Here is a 22,075-nt window from a genome sequence, read left to right on the forward strand (position 1 = left end):
GTGAGACTTCAGAAGAAGTCTTCTGGTGGTGAAAGTTGATAGAGGAAGCAGAAAGAAATTGGTTTATTAGTTTTTGCAAGAGATGTTATCTCTGTCAGTATACTGGTGACTAAGAAATACACAAACAATACATAATGAACATATAAGATTACTCTTAGGAAAGATGTAGCTGCCTACTGCTATTTTCCCCTTCTTTTGAAACTCATTGTAATATGAAGTAAAAATATTAAATTCATTGTCCTGCTGAATAATAATCTGTTGACTTTTGCCAGAGAGTTGCAGCTGTGTTTGTCAAGTTGAGTGCTTTTCTTTGGAAATGAAAAACATTTGTTTCCTTAGGAAAAGGTTACTTTCTCAACCCTTTAAAGAAACATGAAGTATTTTAAAATGACTCCTTGACATTTTCCGTGATGTTTTTGTAGATTATCTTCTTTTGGGTAGTGAAATAATGTCTGTCATTGCTGAATATTTTGTATTGACTAATTAATACAATTAACTTTAAAAAGTAATTATTTTATTTTGAAGGTTTAATTGCAGTTGATTGAATAACTAGCACTTCTTTTTTTTCAGGATATATTTATGTTCATAACAAGGCAACTTAAAGGTTTAGAAGATACAAAAAGCCCCCAGTTTAATCGATACTTTTATTTGCTTGAGGTAAGCTTCATAACTTGTTTCATAATCACTGTTAAACGTAATCTTTCAATTGAATCTCGTTTTAACTACTCCTTTTATTTTTTCCTGTTCCAACACAGAACATTGCTTGGGTCAAGTCTTATAACATATGCTTTGAATTAGAAGACAGCAATGAGATTTTTACACAGCTGTATAGAACGCTGTTTTCAGTAATAAAGTAAGTATTTTCACCCCAAATTACAGTATATTATTGCATGATTGAGGTCAGCGACTACTAACATAGCTGTTCAGTGTGACTTTTAGCATTCATGACCATAGTTTTGTAATTTAGTCTAACTAAAGGTAGCAGAACTGTCAGGTTTTTTCTGTTTTAATGAAACAAGACACAATGCACATCATCTTTTTTTCCTAAGAAACTTAGCTTTGGTTGTCATTTGCTGCATTTATTTTATTCTGCTCTTGAAACTGAATCTGTAATATGCGGTTCTAAGGAATTTGGGGAACTGCTGCTGTAAGAACATGAGTCAGAAAGTAGTGGACACTGGAAGATACGGCTGGAGGTAGTCTAGTCTTTTCACTTTGCTCAAATCAGGTCAGCTTGAGGAGATTCCCCAGAACTGTAGACAGTTAGGTTTTGGGCATCTCCAAGAATGGAGAGGCTGTGTCCTTTTTGGTCAACCTTCTAGTGCTTTTATTTAAAAAGTTTCTTATGTCTGAATGTCTTGTATTTCACCCTGCGCCCATCGCCTCTTTTTCTGTGACGGGACACCACTGAGCGTGTGGTGTCAAGAAAGTCTTGCCCTGTCTTCTCTACTCCCTACATCAGCTATTTAAACTTAAGTGATAAGTTCTTTTCCTAAGCCATCTCTTCTCAAGGCTAAAAAAAGGTGTCAGCTCTCTCAGCCCCTCCTTCCATGAGAGTAGCTCCAGGCCCTTAATCATCTCTATGAACCTTTGGTGGACTGAGTCCAGGATGTGTGTGTCCTTTTGTGCTAGGAAGCCCAGAACTGGACACAACACTCCAGAGGAAGTCTCCCCAGAGCAGGGCAGAGCAGCAGGATGTTCTAATACACTCTCTTTTCATGGTGGGCACAGATACAGTCTTACTGCAGTAGTGAATGAGGAGAGCATGACATTTAAGAATGCTGGTATATGCAATTGAGGAATTGAAGTACTTTGATTTCTAAGGAAATTTGTGATTTGCTGATTTTATTCCTTGTTGTTTGGCATCACCACAGGGAGTACTCTGAAGTAATTTATATAGATATTACACTAAGAATTCTTGGTTTTAATTTCAGCAACGGTCATAACCAAAAAGTACACATGCACATGGTTGATCTAATGAGCTCTATCATTTGTGAGGGAGATACTGTGTCACAGGAGCTTCTGGATACAGTGCTAGTTAATCTAGTGCCAGCACATAAGGTAAGACTTAGTGGATTATGTTTTATTTTCTTCTATTGTTTTTTTTCGTAATCATGATTTCTTGGATGTATGTGTTCAGATATGAAGATCTAATTGAGAGAATGGGTGTAGCGCATCTCTGTATTATCTGGATTTCTTTTAGCAAACAAGTAATTTTAATAGAAACTTCAGTCAAGTTTTCTTGCTCTGATATACTTGCTGTAAGCAAAGTATTGGTGGTCACAGTAATCTAAAAAGTTAAGTGTCATAAGATTTTAAACCAGGTTTTTTATGTCCTGTCAATGCTGGTAGAACAGAGTGGAGAAGTTACATGTGTCTTTTGGAAAGTTTTTAATTCATGTAATGCTGTATCAATAGGTCAAACTAAGATGCTGCCCTAAGGGGGAGGGAAAAAGTTATGACTGCTGATTTGTAATTTGCTCTGTATTTCATAAATGTTGGCTTGTTGTTAATGGTATGTTTCTGATGCTGCCATAGAATTAAAACTATTTGCAGAAGTGGTGGTTCCAGAAGAGCCCAAGGAATGGCTGTCTTACCTTAATGAATAATGTCATGTTTAAAAAAAAAGAGTCTCCTATAGATGAACTAAAGGAAAAACTTCAGAACTGTGCATGTGTTGTGATATGTAAATGTTTAAAAAGCCTGGAGGTCTGACTCCTTAATTCAGGAATCTGTGTCCTACTGAAATCTCATGGGCTACTTGTAAGTTGTGCATGACAAAAAAAAGACTGTGAGGAATTATCCAGGAAATGTGCCTTTAGCTGTATTTTGGACACTTCTAGTAGCTTTTTTTTTTCTTTCTTAAATTATATTCAGGAAAGTGCTAACTACTGTAGTTTCTGAAAAGTGTAAGGTTAAGTGGTTATTAGCAGAGAGATAATTTGGAATGCCTACTAGTATGCCTCTACTACTAGCCATTAATTGCAGTAAATTAATAGTACATAAATTATTTTCTATTGACAGTGAAAAACTAAATGCTTACTATAGGTCAGTATTTTTTTTTTTTTCCACTGCTGGGAATGTTTTAGCTGTGTCCTTCAAGGAGTCTAATACTTGTGTGCCAGGACTAGACTGAAATTTTTATGGCTGAAGTCCAGATTTATGAAGTAAAGCTTTGCAATACAAAAATCAAAAGCAGGAATATGCAAAATACTTCAGTTTGTGTTTTTTCAGTTATTCAGAATCTATTGTTTCACTGCGTCATCTGTGTTCAGATTGATTTGACTGTACTATTTTTGTGTTTCATGTTTAATAAACTGGCTCTGAGTTCAAGAATTTGCATTCTGTTAGGATGTCTGTAGCATTAAAACAATTCTGTTTCATAGTGGATTTAAAATTACTGACTGACAATTTTAATGAGAGGAATATATTTGGGGGGTTGCATTTTCTGCTGCTTTTCTTCTAATCAAAGTCTCTCTGTGGATAGGATGTCTCATTTTTAGCCTGCTTTCTAACTGAAATGGTTACATAATGTCAGACTGTATTCTGAATATGTTTACCTTTTTCTTTTTCCATGCTAATGGAAGGGAGCTTCTGATATTTCTCCGTTTCATCTCAAAATCTTCATGTAGTGAATTTTTATTTAAAATTATTTAAAATTTTGGTCTTCTAACTACTTTCTGTGGCTGCTGATCCCAAGTTGGAAAAGTGTAATAAACTCAGAGTTGAGGAGTTTTCCACTCTTTCATTGAGCACAAAACTAGAAGGAGATAAAGTATAAGGTCCACCATAAAAAAGGACTAGGTCTTGGCTGACCTCATTGTTCAGCTGTGTGACTGTGGAAAAGGGGAAATTGAATAATCAGCCTGGTCACCAAAAATGGCATAAGGGCAGACATTGGTGTAATGCTCTGTAGGGAATCCCCAAATTTCCTAGGGACCAAAAAATATTTTAATGGAGTGGAAGGAATATAGATCTGGTACTAGCTCAGGTTTGAAGATGATCAGATTGAGAGATTGTTGAGGATAAGACATTCTATCTGTAGGTAGTGACACAGGCAAGTGGTGTATTTCTAATATGCCCGAAAGGAAGGTTGAGTATGAGAGGTAACGTGTAGTGGCCTTGTGAACTGAATGGCTGCATCATAGAAAAGAGTTGTATTGGTAAAGGAAGACTGAGCTCTCAAATCTCAGTCTGTATAACTTACCTAACCTGTGGTCTATAAGTATGTGTTGGGAACAGAAGTTCATCCAATGGCTGAAATTCAGCGTTACACAACTTGATGCAGAAATTATGTGAATATTTTTCAGAGTTGTAGTAATTAGATGAGCAGTTTACAAAAGGTTAATTCAATACTGTTGCCCCTTAAACCAAGACAATATTTTTCCAAAGGTGAAAAATAGGTATGGTCTCCGTAGTCCTGAGCAGTAAGTGTAAAAAGCAATGGTGCTTGCAGGATGGCTGCAAAAAGTGGAGCATAAGGAGCATATACTGAGCACATGATGTATTATCAAATGTCTGTATACCATAATTAGTGGTCACTGAGGTAGTGACAACTCTAAACTCCTGTATCTCCCTTGAATATGTCATCCATCTCACTTGGTCAGGATAAAAGCCATAGTAATGTAAGCCTGAATGAAAGCAGCTGACACCAATATCAGAAAAGAGGCACTCTGGAGTGTGCACATGCTTGCTTGACTAGTACAGCTGTCAGATAAGCCAATAAAATGGCAAGCTTAACTTGTCTGACCATGTGCTTAACTCTTAATTTTGATGCTGAATTGTTTTTTTCTTTTTGTAGTTTCTCTTCTTTTCTATCAACTCAAATGAAATTCTTTTGATAGTATTATATTAAGAAGGAATGAATATCAGTGACCTAAAACCAGATAAGACCTAGAAGCAAGGGAAGAGGTAGTTAGTATGAAAAGGCAAGAAAAAAAATAGTTTTCCTTTCCCCTTTAATGATCTTTTTGTATTATAAAGTTTTTATGGCAGACCTGCAAACGATTTTGTGTTTGTGCAGTGTAGAAAGCAAACTGTATTTGATTTCCTTGGGTGTTTGCCAGTGTTCCATTTTGAGCCTCAGGACTGCTATAGGGAATACCACATTGCACATCGCACGTACTTGACATGCCTATGTTTTAGAAAAAGTGATATTGATAATTAAATTCTTAACTGTCTCTACTAGGAATCTGCTTAATATTTAGTGTTATCTATCTTGGCAACACCTTAACTGAGTTTTTCTTTGTCAGCTGTCCTTAAGAATCTGTTTGCCGTTCCCAGGAGAACAAGAGAATCTCTTGAAATGTTCTGTCAGGTGCTCTTGGATACTAATTTGGCTGATGTGCCATTGATAATGAGAATAAAACCGAAGATGCCGTTCAAATTGCAAGAAAATAATATGTGAAAATACATGCTTTTCAGGAATATTTGCACTAGATACTGACTTAACATTTGATTTTCCTCCCAAAGCTACAAAATAAAGGCTGGGTTGATGCTAGCTTAGTCATCTTTTGTTGCTTTTTTTTTTTTTTTTTAAAGAGATGGGCAGAAATATTTCACTCTCATATTTTTTGATCTTTGTTAAATTGGTTACTGAAAGGTAACTAGAAAAAAAGGAATTGAGAAAAAGTCAAGTGAGTGTGAACGTCCATCACTTAAGACCCCATTGTACAAGAACAAATGGTTTCAGCTCGGTGGCATACCCTGCTGGAGAATGTTGGCTGTATAAGCACAGAAACGTGTGTGCCATACTTTCAGGGAAGATGCCACTGCTTCTTTTGTCAAAAAGTAGAAGTTTTGTCATTCTAGAGAAAAGCAAGTATGAAAAATGGGTTGGCAAAACTGTTAATGTCTTCCCAAAGTATAGAAAGCTTGAAATACCAGCAACAAATACCTAAAAATCATGGTAGAAATTGAGACAAAGGAGAGAATTTGTGGTTGACCAACATAGCCTCTATTCAGATATTATTGCTGGAGGTCTCCCAAGGTTTTAAAAAATGTAAATGTTCTCCACTGTTTATTAACCTTCTTTTCTGAAACAAAACTGGAAGTTTTTGGTGGAAAAGTCTGGTTCAGATGTTAAATGTAACTTGAGTTTTCTTGCCGAAGATTTGTGTTCTGTCTTCTCAGGGGTGGTTCTTGGGTTTCTGCTTATCAATCAATATTTATTTTGGTTTTTTTTCTTTCAAGATGTAGTAGTTGCTAATGAATTTTTTAAACAATGTTGCCAACTGCTGGCTTTGTTTCTACCCCATTCAAGGCTCTACGTTATGCATATATACTTATATACTGGATGCTTACATGCTCCTAAAGGCATGCTGATTAAGAAAATGGTTCCGATCATGAGGGCTTTCTTAAATTATTAAAAGATCTTGAAATACGTATCAATTTTCTTTCCAAACATATGGAAAGGTTGTAAAGGTGATGATGGTAGAAGAGCTTATCTAAAAACAGACGAAATTTGTTTAATTCCTTTTAAAATTTCTCCTTCAAGAGAAGGAAGTTTAGGGTATTTTTTTGGCTGTTGAATTAGAACATTTTGTTCTGTAAAAGATCTTTGAAAATACTTGGTAAAGGCTGAGCTGCTCTTGTTTTCATTTCACCTAAGGCAGTGCCACTTTTGCTTACTTCTGCTTTTATCCTGAAGCTGGAAAATGAGGAGAAAATTCTCATGTGCTTTTAAGACGTCTTTGATACTGTTATTTTCAGAAAGTGGAGCCTCTAGACATTTGAGGGTCATGATTATTGGCACTGTTAAATCAAGTACATGAGGCATGAAAAAAAAATAGCTAACTTTCCATAGCCTTTTGTGCTCTAGACTATTTTTCCTCTTTAGAGCTTTTTTTAGATAGATATTTGCATTATACTTCCTTCTTACTGAGGGCTGCAGATAGTCACTCCTAGCATTTATCATGGGAAACATTGAGCTTTGAAATGAACAGTGAACTGTTCAAAAGATACAAGCTGAAACTGCATTTAATGTGAATTGGAACAGATCTTCCTGTTGGAACTCTTCTGTGCTAGGTCTGCTGTTTAGACTTGTTTTATACGAAATCAGATCTTGCTCATGATCCAGAGTTCCCTCTTACCCAGGTGAAAGTGGTTTTCTTTGTATTGCTGGAAGTGATCTATGAAGTCAAGAAGGATCAGAACAAGAATTGCAAGTGGCATACATTCCTTGTTATAGTTATTTGTTCCTTTTATTTCCTGAACCATTATGATTCTGAATAACAGAAAACAGATGATTCCAGTGGAAATACCCTTTTTTTTTTTTTTTTTTTTTTTTTTAAATTGTGACCATAAAGAACAATCCAGCATGCATCGTTTTTTTTTCTGGGACATGGACAACTGTATAGTTTTGTAATAAGATGAAAGTATTTTATATATTAGAGTATCTTTCCAGAATTGGAATTTTTAGTCATCTTCTGTAGTGGCTTTGAGTAAGACAGACACTTCAGGCAATGAGTCTTTGAAGTGTTCCAAGTTCAGTCACCTGACTTAATTTTATCAGTAGGCAAGTCAAAGACATTTTTTGTTTTATATCATTGGAAAACATTAATCTGTCCCCACTGCTGTTCAGAAGCCTATAGTTCTATCAGGTTTTTAAATTTCAGCCAATACTCTCCATATCTTTGCAAATCTTTCATTCAGACAATTCTAAAGAACCGAGTGTATCCAGGTAAAGAAATACCCTAGGTGTGGCAAGACATCTTGTGTTTGCTTCTCATTGTGCTAAAAGAAGTTCTCTTCCTTTTATGGTGAGAAATATTTAAGAAAACAACCACAAACTGCCCCCCTTTTACTGAATTATGAACTGAATATACTGGGTTTTTTGAATTGCAAAGACTAATATGAATTGTGGAAATGATATTTTTGTAGAGTTTTTTTAGCTATTAAAATACTGTATATTCTTGTGTATTGAAGACTCTTTTCTTCATTTTTCTGTGTATAATCAGCTCTGCAGTGGGTGTCACAAGGGCTGAGTTGCATTTTCTTCTGAAGATTTTAGAAAAATAATTGTAATATAGAAATTGGAGAAAGGACGTAACAACTAGAGCGTGGAGAATGTGTGCAGAGAAAGGGAGAAAACAATGATAGAGCAATAACCCAGTTAGACAAATGGAAGGGTAGGAATGTTGAAGAGGGGAGGTATGTTTTTTTAAATCTTTGTATTAGCTTAATTTTTATTTTCTGATAAACTGAAATTCTAGGCATTTTTTTTCTTTGCTATCTCAGACAACAGACTGAGCATCTTTGCATGGTGTTGTGGAGAGGCTGTGGTGGTGGTTCACAGGTGGCTGCTTGATGCGAGGGCAGAATTGCATTTTCTGTACTCCTGTTCATAGTCCCACTTCTGTGGTGACTGTAAATTCCTCTGTGTTGCTTGGTATTGCTTTCCTGGTTTTTGGGGAAAGTGATAAGGAGGAGCAGTAAAATGCAGGCACTGAGTTCACTGAGCATCAGTTTTAGATGTGCAACTGAAAAGTAAGCTCTCATCTGAGGAGGTTTTTTTTCTTTTTCTCAGTAACACCAGTGGATACTACAAAGCTTTGTTTGGAATAGCTTTGTTTTTACTATATTATCTTTATTACTGAAAAGAATAATAAAAAGGACGGGAAGGACGGGCTATTTCTTTAATGCATTTACCAGTACTTGATGGCTTTAAATTCTTGGATTTGTTTTCAGATAAATGCATGTGCTTATAACTCTTCTGGTTTTTTGTTTGTTTGTTTTTCCCCCCAGAATTTAAACAAGCAAGCCTATGATTTGGCAAAAGCCTTACTAAAGAGGACTGCGCAAGCAATTGAACCATACATTACTAATGTAAGTGAGGACTGCAAACAGACATGGAAATCAATACTTTCTCTAACTGAACTGTGTTATGAAAAGAATGAATTGCATGAAAAAATGAAAAGGGCTGAAAAAGAACTTCTTACAGGTTGTCAGTTTTCTCTGACAGAATGATTGTATTAATTAAGCAGTGCATAACCTGTCCTTTCGGGTTTAATTCTTTACTATATAGAAACTATAAAGTACTTACTACTTGAGATTCAGGAAATGCAATGGATAATTTACTTTCTGCTGTCTTGAAAGACCTTGTGATTCAATCCTTAGAGTGACTGGAAGACCAAGTGCATTTATATATATTGTTTTGATAAAAATATATAAACACATTGTTTCTGTAGGAAAATTTGTCTTTTGCTGAGGAGATAAGACTATTTAGAGCCAAGAGAATTGAAGGCAGAACAGAATTTTAGTGATGTTATCACAGCAGTAGAAGAGGAAGCAATCTAAGAATAGATAGTAAAGAGGAAACCGAGTGGACCGAGGAATTGGAGTAGCAGAGTTGGATGTGGACATCATAGACACTGTAATAGAGGAGACTCTGTAATAGAAGAAGGATGGGGGATCAGAGAGGAGTATGCTCTAACTTGAGTCGCACAATAGGAAAAAAAGACAAAGCTATTTTCTTTTTTATGCATTTGAAGATTTAGCAGGTCTTACAGCATCTATCCAAAACCTCAGGAGCTTGAAAACTATAGAAAACCTTCAATGCTTTCTGTTACTTTCATACTCTTAACACTTAGTTTTTAAAAACTCTTACTTCACACCCGCTGTCTGGGGAGGTGTTGCTGCATGGGAAAGTGTTTTTAAGGTTGTTCATCTGTAAGGTTAGATTACAAACTGCATGAAGTTTTCTGATTTTTGAAGAAGTCTGAACAATAAGATTCTTCCTTCATGGGAAGAATGCACACGTAGTCTTCTTTTCTTTCTTTGTCACAAGAGAATAGTATTTTGCAGTTATATTTCTTTTTTTCCTGATGTACATTAAAAACACAGTATCAGTTAGTTTCCTAACCAGTATTATATATGTTCAGGCATCTCTGTATCCTGAAAAGCAAAACATTTCTTCAAGACAACCTTTAATTTACACTAAGATGCACTGTATTGTATACATTCCTCTTTAGTTGCTTCTTACCCATCAGAAAGGATGTAGTTGAAAGTAGTGTGGAAATATTTTCTTTAATAAGAAGCATGAAGTTTCCCTCAAATATGTCAAGTTTACCAAGAAGGAATATTTGCTTTACAGTTGCATTATGGTGCTTGTAAATCCAAATTCTGGAACAATCAGTTGCCAGTTCCTACACTTCTACTTTCAACTCCTTAACCTGTCAGCTGTGTAGTATGGTAAAATTAGCCAGTTGTTTCAGCCTTGCTTTAAATGTTAGAATACTTTTAAAATTATGGTTTTCGGTAGTGGAATAACTCTGAATATAGTCCCATTATAAAAACATACAATGCATTGAAAATCCTTTAAAATTGTGTTAAATTATTTTTAGGCCTGCTGGGGTACACATCATGTTTGATGTGTTTTCCTTTATGTGTCATACTTGATATGAGACAATGGTATTTTAAGACTTCTGCTATGGAATTCTGATTTGTGTGTGCCACCTTCCATCCTTTTTCTTTTAGTACTAAAATTAATGTCTTAAGATTAAAAGTGATTTAATGTTTTAGGATTTAGCATAGGATTTAGAAGAGTGCATGTATATTCTCACTGTTGATGTGTAATCTGTTTTGTTTTCCAGTTCTTTAATCAAGTCCTCATGCTTGGTAAAACATCAATTAGTGACCTGTCAGAGCATGTCTTTGATTTGATTCTGGAGTTATACAATATTGACAGTCACCTCTTGCTCTCTGTTCTACCACAGCTTGAATTCAAACTTAAGGTAAACACTTTCTACCCTTTCTATATATTTGAAATATGTATGCTTTGACCCTTATTGTTTTGGGGTTTTTTTACTGACAAGTTCTTCAAATTACCTTCTTTGCATTGTTTAAAGGAAAACCCATAAAACCCCTCAAAACTGTAATTTAACTTCAAGTGCATTAACCTACAGTGTGTGTGTGTGTGTGTGTATATTTGGAATTTGGTTGGTAGATGGTTTTGACTTGTCCATTTCAGCAATAACACCATTTTTTGGATGACTTGAGGATTTGACCCATTTTATTTCTGGATTTACTTATAATTCATTGTGAAAGACCTATTATACACAAATAATTTTGTGCAAATTTTAGTTCTGTGACAGATGTAAGCAGACAACTGGAATACATCAGTAAGTGTAGAAGCAATTGCTGCAATGACTTTTTGAGGCTTATTTCATATATCTGGAGGATAGCGGGTGCTAGCTCTCTATTTTAATGGGCATTTTTCTTTCTGACTTCCTTTTCAGAGTGTCTCCATCACTTGAACAAGTGCAATGTAACAGTTGGTTCTCCCTTTATTATGCACTTATAATTATTATTATTCCACAGGGTTTCTATGAGGAGTGTGATTAGATTAATACTACTCTGCGTGTGATCTGTTACTAAACTTGAGGACTGATGTGCAATGGGCCACTTTTAAATTTGAGGGGGTTTTTTTCTTACAGAGGACAGATTTTAGGTTTGTAGCACCTTTGGCCTCTTCTTATTGTAGTATCTATTATCATAGCAGCTTGTTCTTGTCTATTACTTTTCCCTAATGTTGCTAGGCAGGCATGCTACACTTGTTGGATGAGGGGTTTTTTAAATGCTTCTAATGTTCCATTCATCTTTCCAAGAGAAGTTGGGTTAAATTTATTGCTTGCTGTCTGTGTCTTCCAAGTAGACCTTTTTTCAGCCTTTAGTTCCTGTTCTTACAGATGACAAACAATTATCATTCTCACTCCAATAAAAGTAGTATTTCTGCAGCTGAAGGTATTGTTCAGGATATTTGATCTCACCTGCTGCCATAACAGAATATAATTGCAGTACCCTTCCCATCCTGAAGTCCACTAAAATCTGCAGGTCCACAGATTGTCATTCCTACTCCTTCATTGACTCATATTTCATGATTTTCAATACTAATGTAATTTTTGAAATTTTTTTGTTTGTTTGTATTTTGGTTTGGTGGGGTTTTTTGTTGTTGTTGTTGTTGTTGTTTGTTGTTGTTGTTTTTGCTCCCACTTTCGCCACACTGGAAAAAATTCCGGTCTCTTTCTTCAGCTGGCTTATTTCAGCCCTAAGCATTTCCATGTTTACTTTGTACTTCTTAATTAACAACACATTTTTTAATGTTTGGCTTTCTGTTCTTTTTTACTATGTTCTTTTAGATTATGTACCTGTATTTTGTTGCTTTGTCTCCTTCATCCTTAGTGTAGTTTTCTCGCCGTGGTCTGAACCCTTAAGGGTAAGGGGTTCATGATTGACGTTTGCAAGATTCAGTTTAACAACGTTTCCAGGAGTTATGCAGCTTTTGATAGTTACATTATTACCACTCATCCCTTGATGTAGTTTGGAACTCAGTATACTTTGTAGCTATTCCAAAAGCCTTGTAATCATCTTACTTCAGGTATGTTTTGATACTTTTGGTTATAAGAACAAGAACAAGCTTGTTTTTTCCCATTGGCTGTCAAAAGACCCATCTTTTAAAGAAGAAAAAAAGCACCCCTTTTTGGAAATAGGATACACCCGATTTAAATTTTGAGATGCTGGAACTGCTTTCCCAGAGGACTTTTGGGTTCTTCATCTCTGGAAGTGTTTAAGGCCATGTTGAGTGGGGCTTTGAGCAACCTGGTCTAGTGGAAGGTGTTCCTCCCCATGGCAGGGGGGTTGAAGGATGTCCTTAAAAGTCTTTTCCAACCCAAATCATTTTATGGCTCTAAATGAGTTGAGGGATCTTTGAGATCTTTGTGTGGTGAGAAGAGTATTTTGAAGATAAGTGTTCTAAAATATTAATGAAATATAGTCAACCTGTGTTTTTTTTCTGAGATCAACACAAGTTCATTCTATGTGCAGACCTGCCAGCGATGATTTAAATACTTTCCACTCCAACAATAGCTTTAGCTTTATTCTAAACAGCAGCAGCTAGTGCTGACATTTTTTAGTCCAGTTCCAGGTAAATAGCTCATTGGTGTGTTGAGAGTGTGATTTCAATGAAACTCAGAGTGATTATGGTTGAAGACAGACAATTTTTTATTGCTTTGAGTGAGAAGAAACTGGCAGCAGTAACCCTGTAAAGCTTGATGAAGCCTTGGGTCAGGTGGCTGGTAAAGGAAAAAAACATGCACAATAGTCCATATCGGAAACCAGGAGATGGGAGTTGGCTTTTTCAATAAAAGTCAATTAAAATTAACAGCATAATTGCCAAGAGCTTCAGTGAGCCCTGCATATCATTCAAAGCTTGATTCAGTGATTTTGTGTTTTCTGGATTTGGCAGGTAGTACTGTGTTTCTATATACCCAGTTAAGGAGCCTTGTCCTTCTGAGCTCGCTTACCATGGACTACTAGGTATTTATATAAAAGCTTGTGAAGTATATTTAGATCAAATACATAGCTTCACAGGAACATCCAATTTTTGTTCTATGAAATTGTCTGATGTGGGTCTTGAATAAGAGTTGTGGTAACAGAAGGCAAACTAGAAGCAAATACTCCAGTAGTGCTTAAGAGGTAGTGGAACAGTTAGTGTTTTCCAAACTCTCATATTGCTGCATTGCTGCTTAGGAGATTTGTATTATTCCTTAGCAGATGATTATAGAATCATAGGATAACAGGTTGAAAGGGACCTCAAGGATCATCTGGATAAAATTTTCTTGGCAAAAGCATAGTCTAGACAAAATGGCCCAGTACTCTGTCTAGCTGGATCTTAAAATGTCCTATATTGGGGAATCTTCCATTTCCCTGAGGAGATTATTCTAATGGCTGATTGATCTCATGGTGAAAAACTTTCCTCTTGTGTCCAGTGTTGAAGGAAAGCTGTGATTGTCTGAACAACTGAGTTGTGGAGATGTGCCAGAATGATCTCATCTTGTATGCATTGCACACACGGAAGGGGACATATTATCTGTGCTTTACAAAGACAAATTAAATAATTTTCTTTGTATTTTTGAAATTATGCTTTTCTTTTTTGGCTTCAAAAGCAGTAAGTGAAAACAAATTTTGGTCAGATGAAGTATGCTCATGGTAGACTTACCTGACAAAGACATCAAGTATTCTGGCTCACTTAAAAGCTGAGGTGCAAGCTTGGTTTCAGGTCTGTAAAGTTGTTCTTGTAAAATCTGCAAGTTCTGCATGAATTTGAATGGATTCCTCCTGGTATCAGCAATGTTACCTCTGGTTGCATATTCTGTACATGAAACAGACTTTCTGTGTAATATCTTATTTCTTTGCTTCTAAACACTTAGCCTTGAGAAAAAGAGGCTCGAGGGAAATCCTATCACTCAGTCTACAGCAACCTAAAAGGAGGCTTTAGCAAAGTGGGGGGGTTGGTCTCTTCTCCCAGGTAATGACAGGACAGAGAAAATGGCCTCAAGTTGCACCATGGGAAGCTTAGATTTGGTATTAGGAAAAATATCTCCACTTTAAGACTTGTCAAGAATTGGGGAAAAGGGCTTCTTAAGGAAGCGGTGGAATCACTGTTGCTGGAAGTTTTGAGAAGGGAAGTGGATGTAATAGTTTCTTTGTAAACACAGTGGTGCTTGATTAATTGTTGGGCTCAAGGATCTTAAAGATTTTATTTTTCCGACCTTTGTGACTCAATGATCCTATGGTTTTGTGGCATGCTTTGAAAATGAAGTGATAATGGTTTTCCTCTAAGCACCAGGTGAGCTTCACTGAGCCATCTCCACTGCCTTCTGGTTGATTGGCCTGCCTTGTTCCCAGTCTCTGGGGCTGATGGGAGTTTGAGAATGTAAACAAACACATTTGAGTTTGTGACTCATAACCTGACGGGATCCAAATCTCTCCATCTCCATGAATTTTTTGGCGCTCTTTCTGGCAGGAAACCTTCTGGTGTATCTTCATGGGTTTAGGGTTGTAGACTGTTTCTTTGAGTGGGGGTAAAATCGAAGGGCTTTCTCATCAGAGACCAAATGAATTTTTGACCATGTGTAGAGGGGTTAAAAACTCTTAGTATGAAACTTGTGAGAAAGTTTAGGTGCCTCAGTAATGCTGTCGAACTAATCACTATTTGGGATGTTAACGATGTGGCCACCTAGTGTTGAAGCACTTTGCCATTTTGGTACAACAGTGAAGGCACGGGTAAAGAAAGACTTTCTCCCTGTGCCACTCCTCCTCCCCTCAAGCAGACTGAGTAGAAAGAGGGTGAAAGGAGACATGTGCTCAGCAATAAAAGGTCAGGGAAAGGAGGAGGAAAGGATTAATTTGTGTTCATGCTGTTTGTCTTCTCAAGTGAGCCCTATGTGAGTGGAGACCCTGCTTTCCAGGAACTGCCAGGACATCTCCCTGCCGATGGCAGGTAGTGAATGAATTCCTCTTTTTGCTTTGCTTGCACACATAGCTTTTTCTTTACCTATTGAACTCTTGTTCTCCTGATCTATGGGCCTTTTAACCTTCCTTCTCATCCCTTCCTCTCTCTGTTGGAGAGAAGAATGACAGAGGGACTGTTTGAGTGTTTGGCTTTTGGCTCGGGTCAACCTGTCCCACCTTTATAGATTCATGTAAAGAAAAAGCTCCTGGGTTCTCAGGTGGCAGAATTCTGTTGTTAAGCTCTGTGAGAGCTGTGTGAAGTCATGGCCGCGTCTTACTAGCAATTTGGTTTTTGCCTGATCATGGAAAAGAGTCTGGGAAATTAAGAGGAGAATGAGCACTATGTTCATTTAACTTAACCTCTTATGTAAAGGGTCAGTCATTTGTGCCTGATCTTGGCATTTTACGGTGGCGTGTTGAGAGATCCGGTACTGACACAGAAGCGTTATGGGTTCAGGAAAGAGCTAAGAATGTGTTATTGTATAAGTCAGCTTGTAGAAGAAACTGAAGGAAAGAAACTTTTTTCAAATTTCATACTTGAATTTTGAAAAATTTCTGTTACAAAAAGCATATAACATGAGTGTTCAGGAGAATGGAAAGCTTATGAATAGACTGCTTTGGAAACAATTGTCATGGGGCTTAGGCTTTTATCTTACTGTTTTACTAAACCAATATGATGTAACGAATAAAATCAATAAAAGGTTGACTTCTTATTTTAGAGCTGCCTTCCTTCCTGGATATGGTAATTAAAATTTTCAAAACTTTCAGGTGACATGTCCACCTCTTATTCCCAGATCTCTCCAGATCCTAAGTGCTGCCTATTCTTTGGACTTTGTAGAGGTAACAATCTGACTGGCTTCAGCTGCTGTTAGTGACACACTCGAATGTCTAGGCCAAAGAGCAGCTGCCTGTGTGCTGGGACCATGTATGGGGAACTGAAAATATCCGTGTTCGGTGTCAATTTGTATTGACAAGTCATGATGGAACAATATTAGAGTGCTGGATTTAGTGAAGAGGTGAGGGGTGTGACTCCTCAAGTACAGTGTCTCATAGAATGGAGGAAGACTAAGATTTTTTTCAGAGTTTGATGTCCCCTTTCTTCACCCTCTGAAAAAGAGTGGAGATTAAAGTAGAATAAAGGAGGGGGACTGTAGCAGCAATGTATTCATTCAATAAGTACGGGCTTTATTTTTTTTTAAACCCTTGGACTGTATATATCTGTGTTTCAAGGAAGCCAACATCCGGGCTCAAAATTCAGAAAGGACCAGATAATTACGTACCAAGGTCCTTAATCTCAAGTATTTGTTTCTACAACAGGACTAGAAACACAAGTGGGTTGTCCTATAATTGGATTAGGGGCTGATACAGTGAAAGCTTCTTCTGCTACTAATTAATTAAGGTTATTTTAGGATTTTGTTGTTTTGTGGGTTTGTTTTGTTCTGTTTGGTAGTCTTTTTTTTCCTCTATATTTCTGGCTGTATAATTAAGTAGTTGAATGTTTAGTGTGCTCCCAACTCTTCCACCTGGCTCCTTCCTCCCACCGTCTGGAGTGTCTTGCTCTGAGTCTGTGTTGGTTACCTAAAAAAATTCAGGGATGCTTAATATTTTAATGTTTTGTTTGTTTAAGCAAAAGTGGATAGGATATGAGTCATAGAGGCTGGACTAATATAGGCCAAAAAAAATATTAGAAGTTCTTAACCATGCCCCACAGAATAAGAATTTGTAGTATAATGGGCTGAAACTTACTAAGAAAAAACTATCATTTATTGCAGATTAAGAGGAAGTGGTTGTAGAATGCTTTCAATAATGTCAGTGTGAATATTAATTGGAAAAAAACCAGTCAAATGCATAAAACCATATTAATGGATTTACTATTAATGCTTTGAATACTTAATACTAAAGTGTATTCAAAAGAATTAGTCTTTTGTAATGTAGTGATATATCACTGTTAGAAATTACTGCATCCTTCACTTCTCTTGCTCTATTACTTTAAGGATTTTACAAATGCTTTTGCTGTTCTTAGAGTTCTGAATTAAAAAGACATGCTGGCAAACGTTTCGGCCCTTTTATGGTATTGAGTCAGGAGAAATAGTTTGTCTCTAAGACTGTGGCATCATATAAAAGAATTCTGACAGCTATATTGTACTCTTATTTCTTGTTCATGTTCAGAAGGTGATGCTGAGCTAATAAGAATTCAAAGATGCTAGGAAAAAACCCCCACTATTTTACACAGTTCTTATCTTTTACCAGAAAAAAAAAAAAAAAACAAACCTGTGAATAATAAGGGATTAATAAAATCTGATTAATGTAAATTAATTTTAGCTACCCCTTTTCAAGAAATAGTTGCAGCCAGTTGAATTTTCTGCCTTTTCTTTAATAAGCTAAGGAAAAATATTGGTGAGCAGTAAGTACACACTAATTGCACAAATGTTAGCTTACATTTCCAAAGGATGTATGGAGGTTCACATACAGTGTGTTGTATTAAAGAATGTAATGCAAAACAATGATAAAACAAGGCCTTCTTCAGTATATTTCCACTATCATTGTTAGTGCTCATTTTAAATATAAAAGGAGGACTATCTGTTGTACCTCAGCAGTTTTGAATGTAGGCTCAAATACAGGACCACATCCTGTGGATATCAGATCTTTGGTACTTAATCTGATGATCTCTAGAAATTTGTATTCTGGAAACTGTTATCTTTAACTAATATTTTTCATTAAGCAATTAAGCACTGTTCTATAGAACTGTAAACCTTTACATACAGACAAGCATAGACTGACTTTTGTAAGTTTTGTTTTGGGTCTGAATTTGTACAGGCACATATCAGATTTCTCGACAATCAGTAAACCGTAAATAAGTGTTAAAATGATGTATTTTTCAGCAAGTTTTGTTCATAACATTTTTTGTCTCTGCAATGTTTTTCATTTTCACGGTCTTTATTATTTTGTTTTCTCAAAAAAAAAAAAATAGGGTTTTTGTCATGAGATAGACATTTAGAAGAGAAGTCTATTGATCTGTATTGTGATATTTCTAGAAATATATAAGTGTATTGGTGTAAAAACTATACAAAACAGAATTCTGTTTATTGGGTTGTTTTTCCTTTTAAATTTAAAAATAAATGTTCATTTTCCAGAGCAATGACAATGAAGAACGTCTGCAGGTTGTGAAGCTTCTAGCAAAAATGTTTGGGGCAAAGGATTCAGAGTTGGCATCTCAAAACAAACCACTTTGGCAGTGCTACCTGGGGAGGTACATTCTGGTATATCCCTATTTAGAGGGGAAAAACATTCAGTGAAGTCAAATGCAGCTGGCTTGGTTTTTTTTTTAAAGTGACACAGCTAAGCGTGAATTCCCTCCTGCTGCTTTATCTGAGATGTGGCAGATAATGCTATAGCAATTTTACATGTATCTTCCACATCTGTCATTCTACAGAGTGAACGTTTACAAATAATCTCCTTAAATGTTCATTTTTTTCAGCTAGCTTTATTGCCGTTGTCAAGAAAAATGAATACTTTATTTTCATTTCTTTGCAAGTGAAACTATTCAATGATGGATTAATTTTAAAACAGCATCAAGTGACATTTTTAGTACCAGATGATACTAGAACTGCTTTTGAGGCATTTATGTATGAGTTTCAATTTTTTTTAATGGTAGGAGTACGTTAAAATAAGTATGTAGTATTTACAATGCTGCAAACATACTTAGTCTTTTGGTTTTTGAAATATTCTACCAGTTTGAGATAGAAAATACAGCTGGAGCTTTTAGTTAGGAGAAACTCAAGTTTGGCTATTAGAAAGAAAATATTTTTGATTTGAGTGAAGGAGGATAAATTCTAAAAGGTATTACAAATGCCATAATTCATAACGTAGCATTCAATCATCAAAAGCAGAGCCGTCAAAGGAATGCTACTTTTAAGAATATAAGAAACTCAATTAAAGTGAGGTATTTTGCTTGAAAGTATATAAGTATTTATAACCTGAAATGTCATCAAAAAATGCCACATCTAATTGGGCCCAAAGGAAAATGCTTCATTGTGTTGTGTTGTAATTATGTGCAGTTTGTTCACAGTAACTGTTTTCTACTAGTTCTGAATCACATATGTAAGTTTACTACTTCTAGAGATCTTCGCAAAGTTATAATAGCTGTGTTATTGAAGGAAGAGTTCATAAAAATCTCTTGATTTTGAAAACATACCTGGCTTTTAGTAAAACAGGTATTTCTTAAAATCTATTTATTTGATAAATAAATATTTCAACAGAGTTCTAAAATTACATTTTTAATTTGTTTCATACCAAGGATTTTGAGGGTAGCTAAAAAATGCATTTAATTTTGGAAGAGTTCTCTTTAATTAATTTTGGACGAGTTGTCTGTAATTAATTGCATCAACAGTTTTGTTATAAAATGACTTACACAAAAGTTAAAAATGAGAAGATGCTAGTTCTCAAGCATCAAATCTAGTTTGTTCTTCTAAAATGGAATCTTATTAAATGATCCATCTCAGAAGAAATTTTTAATATACTAAATGTTCATTTGTTTATTGTCAGTCATGCAGTATAAGGAGGGGATGAATGTCACAGTCTTGAAAAATTTTGAGTTTCTGATACATCACTCATGGTTAATTATGTGTAGCATTACAGAAAAGGAATTAAAATGTATCACACATCTAATAGTTTTTTGTTTGCCTGGGAGTTTTTAATGTGTACGAGGAGAAGATAATTCTTTGCATGTTCAGAACACGAATCAACAAATGAGTATGAGAATTTTTTTTAAGCTAAAGACAACTGTGTAATCAGAGAGGCTGTATGCATGTAACCATGCATGGGAATCATAAAAAAAATTCCAGAAGTGTTTGATGTTGTGTAGAAATCAGCAGATTGCTTTGGTAGAAGTGGAATTTTTGTTGTTGTAATGGAGTGTCTTGTTTCTAACTAGGTTTAATGATATCCATGTACCAATTCGCCTTGAGTGTGTCAAATTTGCAAGTCATTGCCTTATGAACCACCCCGATCTGGCAAAGGACTTAACAGGTATCTGTTTTATTATAACGTTAAAATACCATTTTAAGTCTCCTGGAAGAGTCAAAAAGGCCAGTTGTAATCCTAAGCAATACTGTCAGGTGTCGTGGAGGAACTAATTGATGGAGGAGTTCTAAGTCAAAGTCCCTGCCTTCAGTGTTGCTTCTCAGGCTGAGGGGATTGTACACAAAGGATGCCCCAGCTTGAGAGATCTCTCTCCCTCTCATACAGTAGTTGCATTCCCAACTGCTGCTGAAATTAGGCACCATGGGATCAGGTAAAAACAGCCTAACCTAATGGTCCTGGCATGCATTAATTACGGTTCATAGAGGAGACTTAAGTTCCATAAGGCTGAAATGTTTAAGTCTTGTACAGTCACTGTCTAAAACATGGTAACAGTCTTCATAACTGACCACAGCTTCACAGTTCCACCTCCTTCAGATCAAACACAGCCTGTAATTCAGGAGCTCCACAGGAAGAAGGCAACTGGCATCAATGGAAGCATTTAGCATTTGCTGCTCCCGTGTCTTAATAAAAAAAATGTAATCAATGAGAATTGGTTGATTTGCTTTGTAGCCTGTGTCTTCCCCATACCATTAAACTCCTGCTTGTAGTTTTTTTTGAGGCAATGTCTTTGCCTAGTTGATCTAAGGAGAGAGTTAAAAGGACTGTAAAGAGCATGGGATTGCTCTCTTGCTTGCTGAGTATTTGTCAAATTGGACACAAAGAGACAGGCTGGAGTTGCCCTGTAGTTACGGTGTTATCCAGAGATTAGCTCCGTGGGTGGAGCATGGAACACCACAGTTGTAGGTTTGATCCCCCTATGGGCCATTCACTTAAGGGCAGGACTTGATGACCCTTGTGGGTCCCTTCCCACCTCAGAATATTTTGATTCTGAATTGTTAAGCCATCTTAAGAAACCAAAACGGTTCTGGGTCTTTCCTTAATGGAATGGTAATTTTTTTTTCATTTTTGATTATCAGAATTATATTTTCAATTTATCTTTTTTTTTTTTTTACATTACAGAAAGACTTTGTGCCCCCTCTAATGGTATCCTCTGGGAAATGTAATTTTGCCTTGCCCCTCCTCTCTCTCCCCACAGTGCTTATCAAAGTCAAATAGTTGAAAAAAATTTCTGTGGATCACTGGTAGTGGAGACAAGAATTGTTTTGTGTAATTGCAGTACTTTTCATTTGTTTTGGCTTATCTCCCTGTGAAACAATAGGGGTTTTTTGATTTAAAATTTCACAGCCTCCATAATTGCGCAAAGCATTATTTTGAAATATGCTCTTTGACACTTGGGCTGATTACCAGTAATGTTAATGGCCAGTGTTTCAGATGGGATTTGAAAAATTTCACTGGTCATTGAACAGTGATGAGAAAACAGTAACATCTGGTTATTTCATTCAGAATAAAGTTTGAATTTGCAAAGTTTCTTAAATTTCTCAGCATTATACTGATGTATGCAGTGAACTGCGGTCTTAATTTCTCTGTGTGTGTTCCTACCCTTTTGTGCTTCTAAAATAACCTAAAATACAGCTAAAAAGATAAACAAACTTTGCCATTTTATTTGCCAGCTTTTTAAAATGTCAACAGGTAGCTAAGAAATTTGATACCTAAAAGCAGAAGTTTTGAAGTGTTGATAGTATAAGATTATTGGTGTTAGTCAATAAGTAGCAGTGTACCAGAATAACCTAGAAAAATTATTTAAGATGGATAAACTAGGATGTATCTAAATAAGCATTATAGTTTGAAGTATCTCTTGATT

The 22,075-nt window shown here is 36.0% G+C and overlaps 1 protein-coding gene across 5 annotated transcripts in view; it reads left to right on the plus strand.

Annotated features, from left to right (window-relative positions):
- PDS5B (PDS5 cohesin associated factor B) overlaps window positions 1–22,075 on the plus strand; it is a 98,979-nt gene that overhangs the window by 27,728 nt on the left and 49,176 nt on the right. For all 5 annotated transcript variants that reach the window (XM_040054429.2, XM_040054451.2, XM_040054444.2 and 2 more), the window contains exons 4-10: window positions 571–657; window positions 756–853; window positions 1,935–2,061; window positions 8,746–8,826; window positions 10,593–10,733; window positions 18,426–18,541; window positions 20,225–20,319. In XM_040054429.2, coding sequence (XP_039910363.1) covers window positions 571–657; window positions 756–853; window positions 1,935–2,061; window positions 8,746–8,826; window positions 10,593–10,733; window positions 18,426–18,541; window positions 20,225–20,319 — 745 coding nt within the window. The remainder of the gene's footprint in view (window positions 1–570; window positions 658–755; window positions 854–1,934; window positions 2,062–8,745; window positions 8,827–10,592; window positions 10,734–18,425; window positions 18,542–20,224; window positions 20,320–22,075) is intronic.

This window comes from Hirundo rustica, chromosome 2 (assembly GCF_015227805.2).
Source record: "Hirundo rustica isolate bHirRus1 chromosome 2, bHirRus1.pri.v3, whole genome shotgun sequence".
Taxonomy (NCBI): domain Eukaryota; kingdom Metazoa; phylum Chordata; class Aves; order Passeriformes; family Hirundinidae; genus Hirundo; species Hirundo rustica.